General features: G+C 27.5%; 2 protein-coding genes across 2 annotated transcripts; one reads left to right on the top strand and one right to left on the bottom strand.

Annotated features, from left to right (window-relative positions):
- Positions 1 to 3,887: 3,887 nt before the first annotated feature.
- Positions 3,888 to 6,617, bottom strand: LOC114418193 (protein TIFY 10b-like). The gene is made up of 5 exons (XM_028383419.1): positions 6,247 to 6,617; positions 5,846 to 5,963; positions 4,932 to 5,182; positions 4,755 to 4,812; positions 3,888 to 4,293 (listed from the first exon to the last, which is right to left on the bottom strand). The coding sequence occupies exons 1-5, from the start codon at positions 6,407 to 6,409 to the stop codon at positions 4,185 to 4,187; spliced, it is 699 nt and encodes a 232-aa protein (XP_028239220.1). The 5' UTR covers positions 6,410 to 6,617; the 3' UTR covers positions 3,888 to 4,184.
- Positions 6,618 to 21,231: 14,614 nt separating this feature from the next.
- On the top strand, positions 21,232 to 22,512 carry LOC114419302 (protein PLANT CADMIUM RESISTANCE 2-like; the record flags this gene model as incomplete). The annotated part of the gene is made up of 3 exons (XM_028384952.1): positions 21,232 to 21,394; positions 21,463 to 21,675; positions 21,817 to 22,512. Coding segments are annotated over 3 exons (465 nt in total), but the record flags the coding sequence as incomplete, so codon positions are not given.
- Positions 22,513 to 26,251: the final 3,739 nt, after the last annotated feature.

Genomic DNA, 26,251 nt, shown 5'->3' with positions numbered 1-26,251 from the left:
TAATAAAACTCGTAAATACTTTACATCTTGATCTAGATAACCCAGTAACAAAGTAAGCAAACTGCTATTTTTTCATGCTTCAACTTTTAGTTACTATCCTAGTATTTGTCGTTTGTAAATAAGAAAAATACAACCACCCTGACACCACACAACCCACATGTAAACCTTACAATAAACCAAACCAACATACTTTATCTTCTCTTTGTGCTAACTAAAGCGTAGGCAAACCAATCTCTACATACTAACATCACCATAATATTTTAGACCATTACCTACTAGTACTTCTACTAGCCACCTCCAAATGATATTTATGGCCAAACTTGCAATTGTCATAACTTTTTCCCCCACATAATTTCCACATCACGTTTTCATTGTAAACCAACCAACATTTCAAATAATTCAATCACTCATTCGACTCATCCACGATCCAAACCAAACTTCGTACCCAGCAACACCATAGTTCAAAACTTTAAATTGATGCCTGCTGCTCCCCGCCAAACATGTCTTTTGCACGTGCAACCATCTTTTACTTAATGCCTTAATTTGATCCAAATTGATATCCCTAGTTTTATCTAAACATTGTATGAAAATGAGGTGAGTGAGGGAAAAAGGATATCAGTATCAATTTGCACGGTTTAAAAACCTTAATAATAAAAAACACACACATTAAATCCTATATGATGCATTCTCTCGAAATTTAACAAAACAAAATTAATATATGGATCATTTCACACACTTTGGAAACTGTAAGGATCAAGATATACCTTTTTAAAGATCAAAGACTAAGACTAAGACACATGGTCTAAGCTAATGGCGTTAACTTGTATTTTTTCTTCTTCTTTTAATTGAAGGAGAGTATTTTAAAAAATCACAACAATAATGCATGTTAAAAATGAAATAGAAACTTAAAATAAATTATGTTTTAGAAATATTATTTGTTGGGATATTTTTTATTAAAAAATTGTTACAAATATTTCAGTTAGGAATGATTTGAGAAGACAAAATTATATTGAAAAGGACCTCATATCTGAAAAATATATATAAACCATTTGTACTTACGCATTTATATCATTTAATATTTTTAATTGTTATATTAAATACATTAATCCAAAATACATTAGTTCATCCCAATAAGTTTCATGAGTCATGACCGCAATTACACTACATTTGGATAAGTTTAAATAAAGAAGAAGAAAGCGAAAAGAGGACAAAAAAGATAGAAGTAATATATTTTTACTATTTGTATAAGAGAGTAAATGTGATTTTATTTTCATATTAAATACATTAATCTAAAATACATGGGAAAAATCGCTATTTAGTGTTTTACATTTTTTTTCATTAAATACTTTAATCAAAAAATATATTAATTCATCTCGATAAGTCTCATGACTGCGGTCACACTATTTTTTTTAGTTAGACATATAAAAGAAATTTTTACTCTAAATTACTGTAAAAGTAGAGGAAAATGTTCTTTTCATTTATTTAGTACTCTAAAAAATAAATATGTTTCTATAACATAAAGAATAAGAAATAATTTTATGTTAAGAAATAAATATTTTAATAATTTAAAATTTTTAGTTAAATTTATTTTTTATTATGAAAATATTTTTATACAATTTATTTATTTATTTTCATTCACTTTCCCACTTATCTAAACATGTATTATTCATATGTTTTTTCTCTTTGTTTTTTTATATTTTATTTATTTATTTAACTAAGGTTATCTTCGATAAAACTAGTTGAAAATTAGAATACTAATTGGTAACTAAAAACTGAAAATGGTTAGTTAGAAGTTAAAAAATTAGCTTATTAAATGATAAATATTCAGTAAGAATAATATTTGGAGTAACTAAAAAGTATAAAAATAATAATAAAATTATGATTTATTTAAAAATAATAACTAGGAAATTAGATAAATATATTAAGGATAAAAATAAAAGAAAATATAAAAAATTAAAATATAAAATTTTAAAAATATTACTTCAAGTAAAAATTTTTAAAAAAATACTAAACACTACTAAAAAATCATTTGTCAAATAATCAAATAAAATTTTCAACTAACAGAAAAATTAAAAATTAATTAAAATATTAAAAATTAATTAAAATGTAATTGTGAAACCTAACTTATAACATATTTTTTCTACTTTATTTCTCATTTTACTTGTGTTTTTTCTTTTTCTCTTTTTTCTTTACTCTTTATTTCACATCTAATGCAAAGAGATGCCTTGCTGTCAAACGCGGACGGACAGTTCTTAATGTTTCTGTCTGAAAAGTTAATAGAAGATTCATAATTTAATTTTGTATTATTTGTACGAAATCAGTTCAATTTATCTTTTTGTATACTGTCCAGTGTCCACATTATTTTTAATTTGATTACCAGTTCCAGTTATAATTATAAAATATAAAAATTGAATTAAAAATAACCAAAATGTAAATGTAAAATAATATTTTTATTTTCATATATATATATATAATATTATTATATATAATTCTATATATTTTATAATAACTTTAAGCTGGTTATGCAATATTCCACTTTGAATTTTTTTTGTTGAATTTGGTAATCACTAATTTTCGTTTAAAAAAACTTGATAACACTTTATTTGAGCCTTTTTACTTTTTGACCCAAATTTTTTTTATTTGTAATATTGGAATTCAATTTCTCACTTGAAACAACGTTGAAAACAATTATACCTGTAAATACGAGAATAAATTCAAAGTTTTGCAGCAAGTGGCATTGGTGTGTACTTTTTATTTATCAAAAATATGCATATGACATAACCCTAGTCCCTAGGGTGCCATAGCCACATAGGAAAAGGGTTTGGGGGTTAGTGCTCTTTGTCATTCCATAATCGCGACAAAACACCAACTTGCATTTTCCTAGTCGGTGTGGATGCGCATTTTTCACGTTGCATTATTGTTTCACGTAATTCATTTATTTTTATGAATTGCCTATCAGTCTATCACCTATGACTTGTTTCAGGCAAATTCATTTACTCAAAACATTTTTCTTATAAAGTTGGGTTCTAGTCGTTGTTCCCATACTATGTATGTTTCTTTTTGGTTGAGTTACTTTTAGATATTATTTTAATAATAAAAATATGCTTAGATTAAATCAAGATGTACCCAACTAGATATAATTAATTATGGAATAAGTTGTTCCCGTATTATTTGAATATATTAAGTTGTTTTTTTTATATCTTTTGTATTACTTTTTTGAAGCAGTATTAAGTTGTAAATGAAATATTTATCTTTTAGTTTACATTATCGAAAACAATCAGTGTTTATCTAACAATAGTTAAAACTTTTTAACTTGTGTTCACCATATATTCATAAGACCTTTTTCTCTTACATTTATTTTTCTTTTGATTATCTTGTCCCCACAACCCCTCCCATCAGTTTTATATTTCCTCCATTTCCTTTTAGATTTCTAGTTTAAAAAGGTAACACTTTAGTTAAGAATGGAATTAATCTTTTCATCTGAATTAAACTTACTCTTAACCTTGTAATGCGACATGTACTATTATTTTTCTGTTATTTATAATAAATATGTCAAATAATTAAGAACTGACAAACAGGGATTAGGATATAAATAAAACTACTAATAACTGATGATATTTTAAATTTTTAAATAACTCTTTTTTTTTCGAAAACAACTGATCTCTAGATCCAGAATTTTTTTTTATTGAAAATTTATTTTGCATTAACTGATTTACCCAGTGTACACAAAATAGAAAATTCTATATATTTTTAATAAATAGTTGAATTTACAAACCCCGTGAGTAACCATAAATTCTGCTTATAATCTAGAAAAAAATTAATAGAAATTAATAGAAAAAGACTGAAGAAATGAAGATTTTCACCCGTACGATACAAAGCAAATAATATAGCAGGATCAAATGTAAAAAACACTTGTATTCACTAAAAATGATCCAAATAATGCACACAAAGTACTTTAAATTCTCTGAATTTAATCGATCTCGGTAATAAAGCTAAATTTATCTCTGGTTTGGTCCGAAGAGGAGGACCTAATTGATGAAATAATAATACATACAAATATATATATATCTTATGAAATACGTATGAAGGCCACAGTAATCTTCGAAAGGCCAACAATCATATAAGTTAGGTGCTTTTTGGTTGACCAGAGCATGTATATCCTAAATTCACAATGAACTAAACCACTAAAAGTTAAGGTCAAACTGTTTGGAACACTGATCTTCAGGTTCACCACCTGAACTGCTTCCTTCTGGCTTGAGATTGTTCATTTGGTATGGCCCTCTAGCATTGACCCTGCAAAAATTGAAGATTCAATTAATTAGGCATTAAGCAACCCGAAAAATAACCAAATCAATAAAGGGTCTAATTAACTAAGTGTCTCAAGGTACTTGTTAAGGAATCAGTTAATAGATTTTATTTTACTATCTTATAAGTATAAAATATACACCACGCCAATAAACCTAATAACTAATCTTTGTTCTAAGAAACCTGACTAATCAAGTTTAATAGTAAGATCTCTCCTACTAATCAGGTTTTTATTTATTTACAAGATTCAAATCCAATAAGTATTCGAGCCCAGCTCCACTTAGATTTACAATAAGTTGGTAATAAAAAAGTTAGTGAAAATACATTAAAATTTTGCAATAAAAATTTTCCACTTTTACTTCTTTAACCAATATCCTCCTCCACAAGGCACAGATCAGCAGCATTTTCCAATTTCCATAAACAAAAGTAGCAAGTAGAAAACAGCTTACCTTTCTTTTCTTTTCTCAAGAAATTTTAGAAGTGAAGCTCTCCTTGGGTACCTCATATCTGTTTTGACAAAAGAAGTTGCAACCTAGAATTAGTATATGAACTTGCACATGCTTGAAAGCAATGTTGCTTCCTTTGTTCAAATGAAAAATGGGCATAATAAAGATAGTATTAAATACCTGAACCAACCCCTTGGTTTCCGGGCTTAGGGGTTTCTGAGGATGTGTTTGTTTGAGGCATCTTGGACACAGCCAATTTTTCAGTGGTAACCGGAAGGCTAGGGGGACTTTCTTCAGTGCCGGAGTTGTTCGAGGCCAACTTGGTGGCCATCTCCATGACCTCTGTCGCCTTCTCCGGCGGAAAGGCATCAAATACCAACATTTTTCCGGCATAGAATATTGTCAATTGGGGAGATTCAGGTCCCGGTGACCTACAGTAAGAGAATAATAACAAAAACATTGTGAATACATGAACCTGATCAAATTTTGGAGGTAACATACACGTGCCCATAAATCAAACAGATCTAGGCACAAATGGGTGTAAAGGGTTCAAATTTTCAACCGCACGTGGTCCAGTCCTAATCTAATGGTTCTAAAACTTCAACATGTTCATAGTTCTTTTTCATAAAGTAAAAATATTCCTCATGACAAAGATCCATCAACTAGAGACGATTTAGATCCGCACAAATGTTGGTTTAGTTTTTGTTGCATAGCCTTCAAGATAGAAGGGTATCACAATTCCTAGCATATGCCTCCTTCAATTTCCCATGTGAAATATTTGGTGAAAGCATGGGTATGTGGGTAATTTCACTAGACTCTGTCCGAGGGTCATTTTGAACATTCCCAAAACTTTTTTTTTTTTGGTTAAAAACTCTTTAGATTAGGAGCAGACACGCTTTTTATGAAGAGAAATCATCAATTTCAACCAGGAACCAGGATTTATAATGAAATTCACATATAGTCTACCAATAAAGATAAAAAATCAGAAGTCACCATTCCCTAAATTATTCCACAGAAAAAAAATCACTTTTTTTTTTTACTTTTTTGCTTAGACTTCAGAAAAAAATAACAATAAAAAAAATACAGTAACACACCTAGACTTCTTAATGCAGGGGTTTTCCACAAGCTGGGGAAGAAATTCCATGGCAGAAGCGCTTAGCTTTAAGGCCCCATCAGAGTTTTGCAAGCTTCCTAACAAAGCCTTGGTATTCGCTGGAATTTCCAAATCCAAACAAACAACACCCCCATCAGCAATTCTCGTCACAAGCAATTTCACAAACTTTCTAGATATTCCTATGCAATTGAGCTAGCAACACAAAAAAAATTTCCCTCACCAAACCATCAATTGTGACACAAAGCCTACCCACAACAAAAATTGGATGGTGAACACATCACATAATAAAAACTTGGTGAACAAGGCTAATAATAATAATATTCCACAATGGGAAATAATATAAATAAATAAATAAATAAATAAATAAATAAAAGGTTATACCTTTAGGTTCCATTTTTCCACCAATTCCAAGGGTGGAATCAGCAGAAGCACGTTTCTCCTTCAAGAACTGGCTCAAGAGGCTGCAAGTCTGAGAAAAGGTGGATTTTTCCGGTGCCTTGCCGGACCTGCGGCCTTCCGCCACCGTGTTGGGGAAGCTTGACATTTTTGAAGAGATGCCCACAAAGAATTTTCTCTGTGAAATCGGAAAATTGGTAATAAAAATGATCTCTTTGGAGGTGGGTCTGTACGGGTGGCCCTGTTGTTGTTGTTCAGTTCATGGTTGAAAGTTTTGAGAGAATATGGGTGGGCTTGGCAGTTTTCTAAGCATGTTCCTTGAATCTGCTGTAGTCTGAGAAAGGAGGTGTGAGACCATGTGGTTTTTATCTCCCTAATTATTATTATTATTATTATTATTATTATTATTTAATTTTAAAATTCAGATGTCTAATAATAGTCATGATAATATACTATTTTTTGTTTGAAGCACGTGTTTTTTGTGGGGTAAAACACGGGCAGCGGATTTGTTCAAAACTATTAACTCACTCGCCTTTAAATTGGTTTGCGAAAAATCCATTCTAAGAGAGAGAAAAAAGTATCTGTTGTCTAACAGTGATTTCTTTTCTTTATCCTTTGTTAAGGTTGGTAGGGGAAGAAGAAAATGAAATATAGAGAAAAAAACATTATCCCAAATTTAAGGATTCTTTTGGTCTAAGTTATAGTATATTTTAATCAAAATAATCTTATTTAAATTGAATATGATTATTTATAAAAGATAATTAAATGTCTATTTTAAAGTATTTAATCTAATTATTTATCTGATACTTGAAATCAATACTACTAATTTAATTACAATAATTTCATATTAATTCACCCATTTAATAATTCTAAATCTAAGGATATAAAAATATATTTAAATTAATAAATTTAATTTAATTTTAAAACTCTTATTATAAATTTAACTTTGAAGTAAAATATAAGTAAAATTTATAAAGGAAAACATAATTTGTTGCAATTTTTCATTTTATTTGTTTCTATAAAGTTAAATTCTAATTTTAATTCTTTTGATTTTCAAAATTTTCAATTTTGATTCCTGTAAAATTTTACTATAACATTTGGTTTCCTTAAGATGAACTTATTAAGAAATAAATGTGATTAATTTAATTAAATTAAGTCAAAATTAGTTGAAAAACAAAATAAAAAAAATAAAAGAAATTGTTGAGACGGCCACACCCCCTTTCTCTTTCCGTCTTCCTCAACACTTCTTCCCTTCTTTCTCAGTTCAGACTTCAGACAAATCGAATTCCCAAACAAATCCAAAAGCTCAAGCTTCACAAGTCTCCGGCCAAGGAATTTTTCTCTCTATGCCTCGTTTCTGATTGTGCCGGAGATGCATTTGGGGAAGCACCGTGTGGAGCAGATGAGGTTGCTTCCTCTCACTCTCCAGGAGGAGGCGAGTTCCACAATTCCTTCAATTTTTTTTTTTGTTTTTTAATTAACTTTGACTTACTTTTATTAAATTAATCATATTTATGTTTTAATAAGCATATCTTAAACTGTCACATTATCTAATTGAAAGTGGAATCAAAATGGTCAATTTAAAAATAGGCAGACCAAATCCTATAATAAAATTTCAGGGAAACCAAAATTAAAAATTTGAGAAATTAAAAAAAAACAAAATTATAATTTAACCTTTTCTATGGTATGGATATGCATATGGATCCCTTATAATTGAAAAATTAATCTTCTACCATGCATTTTTTATTTATTTTATCTTTCTATTAATATTGTATTTAAGTAAAAATACATTCCAATAGTTGAAAATAAACGACAGAAGATCATAATCACACATACAAGCATAATAGCTGTGTTGGATAAAATTATTTAGAAAACTGAAAAATTAGTTAAAAACTAAAAAATTAACTTAAAAAACACTTATTCAAGTTATCTCTAATGACTTAAAAAAATAGTTAGAATATAAGTTATTAGGCTTTTTGTCAAGTGTTATTGATCTCTAATGACTTTATCTGATTATCTTAGAAAACACTTATTCAGTTTATCAAATCCCCTCAAACATTTTTTCTATCAGAACAAAAGAGAGACAAAATATTAAAAAGTAAAATATATTTTATTTTCACACCTAATCCCTTTTTTTCCTCTCTATTTTCTGCTTCTTCTCCCTCTTCCCCCTTCCTCCCACCCTAAAGTCCTCAGTGAGTTTGGAAGGAAGGGCACGATGATGGCAACATTCAGAATCAGATGCAACAATGTGTTGATGAATATTCGAAGGGAGTCTGAAACGATAAGCATGTCGATGAAGGCATTCGCTCCCGCCATAGTGGCCAATTTCGTGGTGGTGACTCCCTATTTCAAAGCCAAGTAGAGGCTAATGCAATGGAAAGGCTTTTGGGTCGTACGAGTGAGAAGGTTTTAAGTTGTTGCTTTCTTCCGACGATGACGCAACACGAAGATTAGTTGTAGAGGAAATTGAAAAGAAATCAAGTGGGTAAGGAGATAGAGATCATGAAAATGAATACTATTAGAGAATTAAATCTTTATTGATATGCTTAAATAATTCAGTTATTTATCACTTATGTTAAATACTATTCCTTATTGCAATGTAACATGTTGCTATAACAATACCCCTTTTTAAGTCCCGTAATAAGAATATACCCCTTTTTATACATGGGTGAAAGAGGAATATAATGTTGAACAAATTAGATCCTAAATTTAAACTCCTGAGATATCTCTGAAAAGGCTGAAATATATGTATAAATAATTTAAATATATCTTTCATAATTACATATTTTTCAATGCTTTTTTGTTTGGTGAATTTCTTTTAAATGATTTATGTGAGTATATCACGTGTAAAATTGATTTAAACTGAGTTATTCCTTTAATTATTTCTACAATATAAAGTTGACGTCGACAACCACCACACACCACACGACTTTAAATTTTTCAATAAAATTTATAAGTTTAATTATGATTATTCACAATGTAAAATAATTTTATATTATTATTCTAATTACAAATTAATGTTGATTTAACTTTTAAAATAATTTTATAAAAATTAACAAACTTATTATAAATTATAAAATGTAATTGAATAATAATATAAAATTATTCTATACTATCATCTCATAGTCTTTTTTCTCATAATTTGTTGGTATATAAAAATATATATTTTTACATTGTGTTTGGTGAACAATAGTTTGAAGCTAAAATGTTAGCCAAAAACTAAAAACTTATGCAAAAAGGTAGGTAAAATCAGGTCAGTGGATTAATTAGTGTGTAATTGTTTTAACAACTAAATTGAAATTTTCAAGTCTTGAATATATAATAATATTATAATAAATAATAAAGACAAAAAGCTATAAATTAAAAGTTGGAGTTTAAAAAATACTTCAAGTAGCACAATAAACAAAATGTTTTAAACTTATAAAACTGTTTGATCACAAAATGAGTAAATGATGAAATTATTCCCTAAAATTATATTTTGTCATTATGCTAATACTTAAAATTAAGAAAATTTTAAATGGGTTTCTGAAAACTTTTAGTGTTTCATTTAAGTCTATAAAATTAACTTTTTTTTGCTTCCTCATTTTGGTCCCTAGCTAAATATTTAAGCAATAATAATATCATATGTTTAGAGATCAAAATGAGAAAAAAAAAATTATGAACTTATTAGCATATATATGCTTATTTTTTAGTTGAAACATGTTAACAAACTATACTATTAGTATTTTGTTATTGAAATGCCTATAAATGTATACATGCAATACATTATTTTTTATATAAAAGAATAGTTCTATTTGAGACATAATTAAATATTGAAGAAAAATATTTCTTTTGATACCCTTGAGTTATCTACAACTTGAGAGAGAAAAACAAATATAAGTAATTAAAGATGTAATACGATGAGAAGAGATAAAGAGAAAAAAGAGTTAATGAGTATTGAAATTTTTTGGATGTCAAAATATTATCACTCGATATTGAATAGAGTGGTGATATTTATATACTTATATTATCTAAACACATCACCACATGTTTTTTTCCTATCTCTTTCTTCTTATAATATCATATATCATATTAATTACTTATCTTTATTCTCTTTTTATGTCTCTCGAAGTATACACTGTAATACCCTGAAATATTACTAATTATAAATCGATGTTTAATTGTATTTATCGTGTTATTTGACTATATGGTTGACTTGAATGAGTTCAGGTATGACTTGAATTAGTCATATGTGAATTTTTTGATGTGGATGTTGAGTTATGTTGAGCTAAGTTGAAATTATGATATTTCAAATTTTGTCTAAACTTATTTTAGTAAAATCACGATCTCGAATTCGTTAACCGTTAGATCTTCTTCAAATTTTGTCTGAAGCTTTCTAGGACATATTCGCACAATCTAACCGTTTGGATTTTGAAAATAACAACTTTTGATGGCTCTAAGCGAGAAGGGCACGCTAAGCGCAATTCCAACCCTAGAGGTAATTGCGTTGAGCGAGACCTAGTGCAGAGGGAGTTGCACTAAGCGCGAATTGTCGCGCTAAGCGCGAAAAGTGGACTTGCGCTTAGCGAGACGAGCTCTTTAAGCGAGATCTGCATATTATAAATACGTTATTCAGCGTAAAAAACACGATTTTCACTCTCTCCTCCTCTCTAAACGCCACCCAAACCATAACACCTCCTTCTCTTCCACCCAGGACCACTGGTGGCCACCACGAGCTGCTGTTGCTTGCCGCCGAACCCCCACACCAAGAGGAACATTTTAATCGAAGCGGAATCCTCCTTAAGGATTCAGTGGAGAAATTTTTCCCAATCCTCCATTTCAAAGCTTCTCTGAGGTAATCTTGACTTCTAAGTCTTTCTCTTAGTTAGTTTGAGTTTCTCTTAGTGCCTCTTGTGTTTTGGATAATGTAATAGGGTGTTTTTACACTTCCTTTAAAAAACCCTTAAGAATGAGACATTGTAAAAGTTATATTCTCATAACATTGATGTTATTTTGGTGACCTTCATTGAACCTCGGTCACATAGGCGTGATCGGAATTTTAGAATGATGTCTCCTTTTAGTAGAATCCGAAACACCCATCAGCCCTTTATGTTTTGACATGGGTATTTGACTCTGAATGTTATCATTAATCTTGTTTCTGAAATTTATACTAAATTTCCTTCAATTTGGTATATAGAACCTTGCTTTTGGACTAACGAATGTGAACGAGAGAGGTCTCTGAGCGACGCAAAGAGAAATTGACATAGAGCTCACGATAGGTGAGAAGAGCTTATTATAATTTATGCCTTTTAATACCATAGATGGGGTCAGGGAACCTAACTATGAGGATGTATGTTTATCCCTGTTGCATGCTGATTTTCAAGAAAATAATGTTTTTGACTAATGGGATGCGATATATCTATTATTGATGAATAACATTATTGTTTTCATTAGATTTGTGTTGTCTGAAGACCTGAGGAGTGTGAATCTCAAGCATGAACTATATATGTAAATGCGGAGTGTGACTTACTGATAATATTTCTATTGAAGACATTAATTTATATGAGGTGACGTTGATGTTTATGATAATATTGATATGAGATGATGTTGTTATTGATGACTATATTAACATGAGTTGATGTTGCTGTTGATGATTGTGTTAATATGAGACGATGTTGTTGTTGTTGTTAATGTCATTGAAATGAGATGATGTTGATGTTGAGAATGATATTGAGATGAAATGTTGATGATGTTGAAAATGCATTGTGATGATGTTATGTTGCGTATGTACATGGGGGTGCAGTGACCTTGTTGAATATCCTTGGTAGGGGAAATATAGTAGTTAAAGAGTTTTAAGCATCTCTAGAGGGGGATGACTTAGAATATTTAATTATTCACGGTCAATGCATTAATGATGCTCATGTTTCATACTTCATATGACATGAAAATAGTATAAACTTTGTGAGTAAGTACTTGTAGTTTTCCATAAGGAGGAATACTTGTACTTGGGGGCATGTCACTTGGTTTGAAACTCCCTTGAGACTCAAGCTGATCACCGTGGGGGGAGTTGTCTGTGCACGACAGGGTGACCTCGACACTTACTGTCTAGTTTTCCTAAGTGAGAGTCTCATTTGGATACCCTTAGACTATTTCCTTGGAGATGGTACCACATTTTAATGAAATTTTTATTTAAAAATTAAAATTTTCCTATAAAAAAAATTGTTTTCTTATTGGATATAATAAACACTTTTTCAAAAAAGAGTATTAATATTCATATCACGCACTCTCTTGCAATTCACTTCCATCTCATTTTTTTTCTTTATCTATTTTTACCTTTTTTTCATCATATCATATATCATATTTATCATTTTTTTTCTTTCTATTTTTTCATTATCTCTCTCATTCATCCACCCAAAGTGGTGGAGTGCAGGTTTATCATTATTCTAAAAAAATAAAAAGCACATGTATTACATTTTGAAATTACACATACAATGACATTTAAATTAAGCAAGGATGGAGACACACACTTAAATTAGACTCTAACTAACTAGTTTACAGGCTGTTACTATGATTTTTACTACTATCGCCTTTGTTAGGTAACAACGTGAGGAGAGTGGCATTGCGTGCCGACAATCATAAACGCGTGTGTGGGATCCATAAAAGCGGGCGAATCACGTTTCCTTGAGACTCGTGTCGTGACTCCTTAGGAAACAAACACGTGATAAGCAATGCTACAAATATTCCTTTTTTTTTTACGGAAATTTGATGATGTACACAAATTACTACTTCTGTGCTATGCGTTTAATGCATTTCATTTACCCCAATTTTTTTTTTTGTTGAATTAATTAATTCTGTACTTTATTTTATTAACGTTGCTGATTACTCCTGTCTGATAGGATATTAAATTTATATTTTATAATTTATAAGAATATTTTTTATATTATTTTAAATTTTTAATATATTATTAATTATTTATTTTAAATCTTAATAAATATATGTTAATAGATATATCAATAAATATTTAAATATATTCATATATATACATGTGATTCAGAAAATTATTATTATTAAATATTTTAGTAGCAAAAAAAATGGTGATTTCTGATTTTTTTTAGTAGCAGATTAAATAATTAAAAAACACCATATACATATTGCTGATATATTATTAATTAAGATAATACTAAAAATGAATGAAATAGAATTATTGATAATTTTTGGTAGTACATTATTAAACAATATTAGTATCATTATAAACATAATACTAAAAGAGGAATGAAATAATTGATTAAAAATAAAAATTATAAAAATACAATTCTTCCATTTAATAGAATAATAATTGAATTGATATCATTTTTTAGAAAATGAATATGAGATTGTGACGTAACATTATTAAATATTTCATATTATATATATATATATATATATATATATATATATATATATATATACTAGATAATACCCATATCGCATGGGTAAATTTGGAGGGGAAAATTTATATTTTAATTTGAGAAAAATGCAAGGAAATTATCATAATCAATAGTTATGAATTGCAGGAGTGTTTGCTCTATCCGTTAGCGGTTACACTTTTGTGAACTTGTTACTACTTATTCTAGGTTCTCTTCTATTATATAAATATACTTATTTTGCCTAAAAAAATTGTGTTTAAAGGAATGTATTTCTAGTACTCAAAATACACATCATAATAAAAAAAATGCTCTCGTAACTCAAAATAAAGCAAGGTTGGAAGCCTTAGCTTCCTTGATTTTAAACCTGCAAATCATTTAAAAACTATCACACATCATAAGCAATATGCTTGGATAGAAGTGGCAATGAAAGAAATAATATAAATGTGCTCAAAATTTATCAAACCCCAGGAATGAATACTCCAACAAAAAGAAAATGATTGCACAAGAAAGCATGAATCGTGAAGAAAGCGTAGGATCTCATATTGAATAAGAAAAATATTGGATATTAACATAGAATAAACACATCAACTTGAGAGAGTCGATGTAAAAAAAAATAAAAAAACACATAATAGATACATAAATATAAACACAAAGATAATAAGATAAATATGGAAGGATAATTGCAGCTAAATGATTTTAATAATAAAATAATCTTTATTGCCTTAAGTAAAATTATAAATATACCACTAAAAACTACCTTAATTAGTTATGTAATTCATAATATATATTAATTGTAATTGGTCCTAATTACCTTAAAAGAACTGTGTCATGCACATATGTTGAGTTTAATTTACATTTTTTTATATAATTGTGTTTTAATATATTTTTTAAGTTAAAATTCATTTAACCACATAATTGAAAATATCATTTTGTTGGTTGGTTCTACAATTAAATGTTTTTTGTTTCGTTGGACTTTCAATAGAATTAATGTAGAAATGCATTTGTAAATGCAATGTAATTAATTAAAAATACAATTAAAAGTAAAATTTCTAAAATATCCATAACTTGAGAGGAAAAAATTAAGCCAAAACTCCTTTTTGTATACTAATTTTATATAATTTTCTTGATTAAATGTGGTTAATTCAATTTAAATTTAAATTGATTTATTAATTTAAGTATAAATTTTTCCTACTAATTTTTCATTAAAATAATTTTCATTTCCACCACGACTCTTTTGTTGTGCGAAATTGCTGAGAAGATGGACCAAGTGTTTCCCTATGATGTTCTTATGTACGTAATACAAACTTAAAGAACCAACTTAAATAGCATATATAAATTTAACAAATACAAAAATACGAAAAGAGCCAAAAAAATATATTAACTACCATTAATTAGTATATATAAAACATTTAACTGTAGAACCAATAATCAGTCCTTATATAAGAATTTGAGACAATGCATAAACAAACACCATTAATTAGTTCTGGATAAGAATTTGAGAAAAGGTACAAAAAAATAATAATAATTAACGCACAAAAATGAAAGAAACAATAAAATATTGAATTGAATTAAAGAAAAAACAAAACAAAAAAGAATGAAATCGATAACAAAAAAAAACAATGAGATTAGTTGAATAAATGAACAACAACATTTGACGCAAATTTTAAAAATAAATAATACATGAAGAAGAGATAAGGGGTGGTAATTTCACATTGCCTTGAATGGAAAGTTATATTACCAAATAAAAAGTTTAAAAGAGAATGCAAGAAGCGTGAAAAATAAGAGAAAACGAACACAAATTTGGCAAAAGTCTGTCCCAATCTCTTATCCGTACGTGATATCTGATGGGTTTACCTATATTATCTCATCCCGACCTTATTCTATACACGATCTAAATTAAAAAATATTTTTTTTGTAATAAAAGTATTAAAAATTTAATTTTAAAAAAAATAAATTGATTTTTAAATATTTATTTTTAATTACTTATACATCAATAAATTTATTATAGCACATGTGTCTATAAAAATAATTAAAAAAATAATATTAAATTATATAAAAATTCTAAAATAAAATTAACTAGTTATAAAAATTCTATGCATTTTGATTAAATTATGCAAAAATTTTAAAGATTTTAAATAGCAAGACGGGTTTAGATTCAGGGTCGGGACAGATCTAATAATCTTATACCCGTACCCTAATTTTAGTAATCAGAAAAATCCAAACTCATACCTGATCAATTCAGATATATCTATCAAAGTCAAGACGGATTAATGAGATCCTACTGGGTGCACTGTATATGCTATCAGAGGATTACTATGCACTATTACATAGGCAGTTGGTCATATAAAAATGAATTCATTCACTCTTTGCCGAATAAACATAAAAGAAGAATGCAAAAGTTTTGATATGAAAATCATCCTCGAGAGGAATGAAATTCAAAAATATAAATATTAAGTTTTGATAAAGTATTAACTATTAATTCAAACTTGAAAAATCAAATATTAAAATTATACGGCATCATATATATCATGATTATTATCTTATATATCACTATTTACTTGAGTTTTTTATTTATTATTTATTATTCTGGTAAAAAAATAAAAATCTAAGATTTAATGAAAAATTAAATCAATTTAAAAATTATTTAATGAAATTATTAAATTAATGATTAAATCTACATTTATTATTTATTAATTAAAATTAATTTAATTGTATTTAATTCAAGAACGAGTTTATTGTAGCTCTAAACTATATAAAACATTATTTTATATAATATATAGACATAGATTGATATATACATAATTATCTTTTAAAAGGAATGTTTTGAGAAAGTATATTTAAATCTATTTTAAAAAACAAAAGCTATAAATTAATACAATATTTCTTCTAAAATAATAAATAGATATACATTAATAAATCCATATATATTTTAAAAAACAGATAAGGTAACTTTTAAGAAAAATAAAAAATATTTAATTTTCACACGTATTTTTTCCAACATGTTACTGATGACTGATGCATTGCTTTCTCATTTCTCTCTGAAATACTTTTTGCAATTTAACTCGTATATGCAGGGCCTATTTTCTCGCGTCAAGGCTCCTGTTAGATGAGCAGTAATATTATCTATAGAGCTTAACAGAAATGTATTGATAGTGTGAGAATTTTTATATTATCAATTAATAAAAAAAAATTCTTAATATAATTTGTGAGATAATTATTATAAAATTAATTAATTTATTATATATAATGATTTATAACTTGGTGACTGGATGTTTTTTTTTTTTTTTTCTGAATCGTTTGGGCAAGAGAAACCCGGACGCATCTTTGCATGTATTATTAACTTATTTATATATTAAATTTATACAATAAAACAATGAATTATACAGTGTATAAAATAGTAAAATAAGAGGCAGAAAAAAATATATAATGAGATACACAACGTAATGAAAATAAGGACAAAAAACAGTGTATAAAACATTGTGAAAATACTATATAGAAAGCATTATTCTTAAATGAATGGGCCCATCAGGCCATCACGTATTGTCATAAAAAACACGGGTGATCCGTGTTCTCCATCCCTGTTATCTTATTTAAAATTGATGAAAATTTTAGATAGAATAATGTTATCTTCACTATTTTATAAAAAAATAAAAAATTAAAATTAGACAGGTTCAATATGCTAAAAAATATTTAATATTTTTATTTTATAATTAAAATAAATTTTGTTATGAAAATTGAATATTAACATAAAATTTAAGATAATAAGGGTGTTATATATATATATTAAGGATAAAACAAAAAAATATAAGATAAGAAAGTAGGATAGGAATACAATAAGAAACAAAAAAAAAGAGACAAAAAACTTTTATCTTATTAATATTTAATGCTCATCAAATTACTCAACAAATAATTATATAAATTTACAGAACTAATAAAATTGTCATTTAAAAAGGTGATGGTAGAGGGAGCGATTTAAGGGTGCATAATAGTGGAGACATTTGTTAAAAAAAAATAGTGGAGACATTCCTTAAAAAAATGTAGTGGAGACATTAGATGCTTATTAACTTTAGGGATTTGTACATTTAAAGCTTATTCCTTTTTAAGAGCCAAAGGAATTGGAGTTCTTATTTCTTAACCAAGAACAAAATTTTAACTGCTTAAGAAATATATTGAGATTTGAATAAATTAACAAATCTAATAATAAAAAAGTTGAAACAAAATTGAATTAATACCCATATCAGAAAAAATAGTAAATTTATATTAATATAAAAACTCCATTTTATTTTCTTATAAAACTCAATTGTCAAACGAACCCAAACATTTTTTTACGAGGGGCAAAGTGGAGAGAAAGTTAGTTTTATTGAACAGGTGAAAAGGGTTGGGTGAAATTGTTGTGGGATAAGAAGCTATCAGTTCAGTAAGTAGTTTGTTCATTTTACTTATATCCTGTGCTTCGTTTGTGTTATCTCACGCCTAAATTTTAAAATCACACACAAAACAAGTGTTTTCGTACTATCAAATTCTTTATTTACAAATGTTAATCAGTTTTTTAAGAAGATTTTTGTATTTATTAAAAAGACATAAAATTATATAGTTTATATTTTTTTATATTCTTTTAAGATTTAAATAATAAATATTTTTCTCTTTTAATTTCTTAATCAATATTTTAAAAATATTGATAAGTAAGATCCTTTTTATTTACTTTTATCAAATCAAGATGCACCTTTATATAAATCTTATAGCTCTTGCAACCTGACAAGCTCTGAAACTATTGGCAATATGAAATTTGTGGGATTTTAATTTGCGATAAGAGAAGATGACAATAATGGTGTTGTGTGTCAACGACTGAGTCTACTCTACATTTTCAACGAGCTCTGACACTTTGACATTTTCGTGCTTGTGGGGAGACAATTGCTAAACAAAACCTTCAGTAATTAGGGCATATCTTTCTTTTCTTTTTGTACGTAAGATTCTAATATTGTACTCTATAGGTTCAATTATATGATTTTTTTTTTAGTTATTTCATTTTTTTTTCTTTAGGTTTGAAAATTGTGCAGTTTTCCTGTTTTATGCTTAGTTATATGATATTTTCTTTAGGATAATTTATTTTAAACTTAAAAAATAATTTTTAAAAATATTTTTTATATAAATATTTTTTAAAAACATATGGAAATTGCTTTTTGAAAAAAATAAAAAATTATTATTTCAAATAAACACATCTGCAAATTATAAAACTTCTTATTTCATTTAAAATAATACTTATTTTTGTAAAAAAAAAAAACTTAAACAAAGTAGTCCTTAAAGTGACTTTACATCAAATATCAAATCCATTTTTCAATGTCTCTTAGAATCTTAGCAGGTGAGGGAGTATTGACTTTTATCTCAAGATTTTATGGTTAGGAAGATAGTAAGATCTACAATCGCCAGAGATTTTAGTAATTCGAATAATTATCAATCCATTCAAGTTTAAGAGTAAGTTTGTTTGAATTTATTTATTAATATAAATAATTATTTTAAAATAATCAGCTTTCTTTTTTTTAACTTGTTTGTTTAAAATGTTATTTGTTTTAAAAAAATATTTTTCTGTTTCTTTTAACAAATAAATTTTATTCGCTTTTTTAAAAAACACTTATATAAAAAAATATTTATTTTAAAATTATTTTTTAAAGTTTAAATAAACTCACCGTAAATCCGCATTAAAAGCCAAAGATAACATACATTTAAGTACTTTAGTAGTTAGTAATCTTCATGCCGTTTTCCGAAAATTTCCTGTAACTAAAACAAATATAAACCCAACAAATTAAATTGAAACATACCTATTTTAATTAAAAGAATTTGAATTTGAGGAAAAAAAAATTACAAGCCTGAATCAAATCAAATTAATTTATTATTTTAAAGTATTGAGATGTAAAATCTTGTTGTATTTATATACGATAAATTGAGGAACACACATAATCTTTTGACTCAGGACAAAAGAAAATCAAATTAATTGATTGGGATTAGTTTGAATTTTATCAAATCTCGTGGGCATGTAGTAACTGACCGAATCAAATTAGCAGATGTATTTCAAAGTCATAGAATTAACTAGAGTTAGATGAACTTATTTAAGACAGTTGCTTTTTACACCCCATGATTGGCAATTGCTTATTGCACCTAATCTGTAAAATTATATTTTAGATAAACCTTTCCAAAATATAAAAAACCTAATCTAAATATAATTTTACATTTTAGATTAGCTTTTTCTGATAAAAAAATATACTGATAAAGAAGATTAGCCTTCTCGAAAGCTTAAAAAGATGCGGAAAACAAATTTTAAGTGCAGGAACTGCTCTTGTTTAAAGATAATGAAAATGCTAATAAATGTCATTAGGATACTAATTAAGAATTCAAAAATAGAACTATTTTTATTAAAAAAATATAACAAAACGTACACTCTTGTATAATTTTCAATGTAACTCTTCAACAATAAATTCCTTAACAATACTCTTAAAAGTAAAAAGATTTTTAGTGTCTATTTTCTCCATCTAAATGACTCAAACTTAAAACTTTTTTTTTAATGAAGTTATACTTAACACTTAACCTAATGAGCATTTAATATCACGTGATTTGAATTTTATATATATATAGAAAAATATTATTTATTGTTTGACCCTTTTTGTGGAGTAGTTAGATGACCCGTGCTTGAGGAGGAAAGTTAATGGCAATAACATGAGCCAACATACAATAATGTCCTGCAGCAACCTGACTTGAATTTCCACCAACTTTGAATAGTCTCAGCTAACAAACAGCCAAACAGGCATAAAATTATACTTTAATTTATACCAACCAACGAGAGACACCTAATTAAAGGACACCTTGTAACCAATAAACCCTGAGTTTAGTTGATAAGAAATAAATGCATAGCTCATTCGTTCTTAACTATAAGATATTTTTAATTAATTAATGTTTTTAAAATTAATTATATTAAATCTCTCATAATTAATTGTACTATCATTTTAAAATTATATATTTTTATTTTTTTTATTCACTTAAATTATTTTTTTTATTAGTGTTTTGAAAAAATAATTAAATAAGAATATGTAGAAAAAAATTAATATATCTGAAAATTAAAAAATAATTTTATTAAAAATAACAAACAAATTTTTAAAAATATCTTATAATTAAGAATGAAGGAAGTGTTTAAAAAAAACATATATTTGATTTCCGTTATTAATGTAAAGATAGATTGTATTGATAGGTAATACAATAAGTATTATTTGAGCTTTAAAGTTTGTCTTCAGCTTAACGAGTCTCAAAATCTCATTCACCTACATTTTCCATAATTAAAAAAAGGCACTTTGTATCTTCTTCGAGAAAGGGCAAATGCGATCATGGTCAACTAGAAATGTGTCACGTTCATTTCATGGGCTTGTTGTTATTTTTTTTTATCGTACAATTAATTTTGTAAATAATAGGTTAAATTACATTTTTGATCTCCCACTTTAACGGTAGAGACACTTTGAATTACGTTTTTTAATCCATTTGTGTTAAAAAAAATTACCTTAAAAAAAACCCTAAAACAAAATTTTTTATAAATCCCTAACCCCAAAAGCCTCTAAATCCCTCTCTCATCGTCTTCGGCACAGTACCTCCACCATCATCTGCTGATTCATTCGCTGCCACTATTGTTTCAGGTTGTATAACGTGGTGGTGTCCATGTGTTACCTTTGGCCGAGTTGCAGAAATAGTAGACAAGGGATCCTCATGTAAGAATTAAACAGTCTAGCCTAAAAAAAATTCAACATGAATTGTTAATTATTCAGTATATATGCAGCATGTGGTGCTAGTGGGGCTCTGTATACACTGATTTGTTGTGTCGTTGGTTGTGGGTGGCTATACTCATGCTTTTACCGCTCCAAGATGAGACAGCAGTATGGTTTAAAGGGGAATGGTTGTACGGATTGCCTGCTTCATTGCTGTTGCGAGTCCTGCACCCTCAGTCAAGAGTATCGTGAGCTTAAGCAACTTGGATTTGACATGATTATTGGTATGTAATTATTATGTATTTGATAAATACCCAGCTATATATATATATATATATATATATATATATATATATATATATATATATGTGCAGAAGAAGCATTCCAAATTCCTTTTTTAATTTGTTTCAACTTGGTATGGTTAGGGTGGCATGGAAATGTCGAGCAACGAAGTCGGGAAGTAGCCATGACTGCTGCAACAGCTCCATTAGTCGAAAAGGGCATGAGTTGTTGAATACATCCTGAATCCCTCTCTGCCACTATTGTTTTCGTTGATCCATTCATTCGCCGATTCCGTTCCGTTTTCTGATTCGTGTCGGTGAGTTTCAGGTGCGGGGAAAAGTAAGGGGTTCAAGGACGGTTTGGACGAAGACGGCCACGCGCCGTCGTCTCCAACGGAGGTGAAACACTCGGTAGAGCCTTTAAACACGAGGCGCAGAGGCGAGGAGGACGATGGATTGATCCATCACGACAGTGATTCGAAGTCTCCGACCAACTGCCCCGTGAGCGTGTTGTGCGGCCCCGATTCGGGGACAAATTTCACCGGTAGCAGTAGCGGCGGTAGCAGTAGTAGCAACAACAACAGTTCCAACAGCGGCGGGTGTTGTTCCGGGAACGTCACTGAGGTTGAGGTGGAGGGAGATGAGGGGTGTTGTTCCGGGAAGATGAGGAAGGTGATGATTAAAATAGAAATTCATTTTAGGGTTTTTTTTTCTCGACGGAAAAGGCCCAAAAAATTGGTTTTAGGGAATTTTTAGGGTAAATTTTTTAACACAGATGGGTAAAAAATGCAATTCAAGGTGCTTTCAGACGTTGATGTGGTAGTGGATATCACTTCTTAATGATCAAAGTGTAATTGAGACTTCCGGGGTCAATTTTATAAAATAGAAAAATCAAATTTATAAATCAGGAGATCAAATACGAAATTAAAGCTAAAGTGAGAGATTAAAATTGCAATTCAAGCTAAATAATACTACCCATAAGTTCCTCGAAAAAGATGTTAGAAAGGAAAAAAAACTTCAAAAAAAAAAATCACCTTTGGATTTTCTAACAACACAGCCTCCTCCCTCGTAGCCTTCTTCTACCTATCTTTTGTCTCTAAGGAAATATTTTCTCCCATCTCATATTCTTTGTCTTTCAAGTTAATATATACTTTTTAAAAACTTGTTAAGTATACACATTATAATAACAAAATAAATACACTTGATGAAAATATTTTTATTAAAAGAGTTAAACTATAATTCTAAATTTATTTAATTGTTTATGATAGATACTAATAAATGAGAGGTGTAATCAGAAAAAAATAATTCATTTCTTTCATTTGTAATTGAAAAATATTTTAAAATAAATTAAAAATTGATGTTTTACAAAACATTTTAGCTGACCTATAACTTATGATTTGACTGATTTGTATGATTAATTAATCAAAATAAAAGTTTTAAATAAACAAATTTTATCACTAGCTGATATTTTTTTTTTCTCATAGTTATTTTTTCTGAGTCTTATTCTTGGGATAGTCAAATGATAAATGTAGACACTTTTTCAACAAATATTTGAACTTGATTTATTTCACTGCACTCGATCATGATATTGATGACATTTTTTAAACTTTAATGTTTGAATTTATAGCTTACAATTTATTATATTTGTTTTCCTAATTTTTTATCCTTATTGCTTTAATAAAAAATTATCTTTCATCCTATCATAGTAGTTAAGAAAAAACAACATTCACACAGTCAAAATACCTGTCTATCTTCATTATTTATCCTTAATATTTTACTAAAATTCCTCTTATAAACCATCTTTTTAATATTACATTATTTATTTCAAATAATACATTTTTTACACTATTTATTTTAGTTATCGATAAAATGTTAGATTTGCAAGCGCAGTTTATAAATAACTAATAAACTGAATATTATAATTACTTAAAAATATATTTTATGTCTACAAATTTTAAAATATAATATATCATATAATATATATTTTATATATTTTTACATTTACCAATAATTTTAATATTTAACTTTATAAAACAAAATTAATTCAATAAGTTTTAATTAAAAAATAAAAATTATTTTTTTAACTTTTAATTATTTTTTCATTTTTGAAAAATATTGCCACGGATGACAAAAAAACCATAGTCTCTCTTTGCTACAGATTAAAAATAGACAACTTAATAAGTATTCATGAGTCAAATTAATAGTTTTTTCTCTACTTGCTTATTAATAAGGCAGAAGCGGGTACTGTGGTGATTGAACTTGTGGGTATACATGCACAACTTTAAATTTCTTAAATAGTCTTTTAATAATATATATAGTAGTGTATTCTATTTCTTTACGATTAATATGAATTTTAAAAATATTCATTCTTAATATAAATATTTGTTTCAAATTTGATCATTTCAAATTATTTTATTTTATTAAACATTTAAGAATATCCTCAAAAATATCTAACTTTTTTATAAATGACTATCAAACGAAAGCTCATACAAGTACAAAGACCAAAAATTACAAGTACTAAATGACAAATTAATTTTCATCTAATAAAACATGTGACAGAAGCTACTATGTGAGACAATCCCATCCCATCCCAATTGTCATCCATATATAGCCATAATACTTTATAATAATGCCTGAGGAATAGTATTAAATAGTTGGACAAAATATTATTGACCTCCTAAATTTTAGGTTGCTTTCGGCCGTTGACCAAGACTTTGTGTTGGGTTACACACTTCCACCAGTGCTATTGACATGGAAATCACTGTATAAATTGGGAAAATAACAATTAATTTCACACCTAAGATGGTGTATTGTATAGTTGCATGAAGAAAAAAAACAGACAAATTGTGTATATAATAGACAATGAAATAAAAAATAAAGAAACAAATTAAGTGACATGTAAAGCGATAGCACATTATTATGGATAACACATTTTCCATCTACCCTCACAAGTAATAAATGTGAACAAGTTTGAACAGGCACAGAACACACTAGTTTGGAAAACCTTTGATTGGTATAAATTTAACACTCTCTCTCCCAAAATAAATGGTTCATTTGAATAAAAAATCCAAAATAAGTATCATATTTAATATTTTAATATATTTATTAACTCGTTGACAAATGTATCAATTTGTTATAAGAAATAAAATAAAACGGAAGTTCGAGTGTCAAGTTTACATGAATTTTGTTTATACTTAAATTCATGTAAATCCAATTTTCAAACAATAGAAGAAATAAGAAATGAAGAATTGTAAAATTTAAAGAAAGTAAAAAATAAGAAGGATAAAAAAGTTAAGATAGAAAATTAGGAGATAAGATAAAAATTTAAAGAGATGAAATATTTAAAGATGAAAGAGTAGAAAATAAAATAAATAAAAGATCTTAATGTAAAAGATGAGAAAAATAAAAGATAAAGATAATGATAATACGTTTGAATGCTTAAAGATAAATCCAGAATGCAAATGTGTTCGAGTCTAACATATCATAACTATCTATGATCTAATATAATTTTCTCTATTCAATGTTATCTCAGTTTTCATTCACATCTATTTTGATATTCTATCTTTGATTTCATTTAGATGCCATTTTCAGTTCTTAGAAAATAGTCATTTTTCAATGTATTACCTCTTAAACAACACATGAGCATGATGATCAAACCATAATCAATAAACATAAAGCACAAAAAAGAGTAATAAAAACTGGATTGCATTAAATAAATATTAGGAAAAAATTACATTACAAGAATTGACCTATTAAGCTCCCAACAATGAGGTTTAACCTCTTATTGTTATGATAAGCTTTACAGTTTAGGGACTGGTATGGATAGAGGAAGGGAAGAGGGCAATAGACACAGAAAGAGAATTTTTCTTATTTGAGATGCTTAGGCTTAGGATGTATTGAGTCTCGGTGTGTGTTTCTCCTTTGCTTTCTATCCCTTTTATAGGCCTCTTAAATGCGATCTCGCGTTAAGCAAACCTTATGGGTTTAGCGAGTATGACATTGATCACGCTATTAGTGCGAGATTCACACTAAGCATGCCTTCAGGCTTCTAAATGGGTCTTCTTGCGCTAGGTCTGAGCTGATCAATGAGTGAGGAGACGTGCTGCACCTGTCTTATGCGCTAAACGAGCTATCTCAATCTTCAACTTTTTCTTCAAGTTTTTTTTGTCAATTTTCTTCCAAAGCATTTATAATTTTATTTTTTTGAATTGTGCTGGTAAAAAATTAGCATGATATTAAATTCTTCATTATTTAATTAAAAAACAAGAGTAAAGTAAATAAATTTTAATCATTTTTAGTCAAAATTAACCATCAATTATACCTAAATTTTACAGTTATTAATATTATTAATTATTTTTTTTTTCACTAGTACTCTTAATAAGTATTATCATTTTTTGTTTTTAATGTAATATTAATTTTAATATTAATTTTTATAAAATTATTATTTTCTTTCATCTATTTATTAATTTTTAAATTTGTGTAAAACAACCTATGACAACACTTAATTTCAGACGGAAAAAATATATAATGGTTTACACTAATTGCTCTAAGTAATGATTATTTCACCTTTAAATATCTA

This window comes from Glycine soja, chromosome 7 (genome assembly GCF_004193775.1).
Source record: "Glycine soja cultivar W05 chromosome 7, ASM419377v2, whole genome shotgun sequence".
Taxonomy (NCBI): Eukaryota; Viridiplantae; Streptophyta; class Magnoliopsida; order Fabales; family Fabaceae; genus Glycine; species Glycine soja.
Note: the sequence above shows the minus strand (reverse complement) of the source record. Positions and strands in the feature narration are given on the sequence as shown.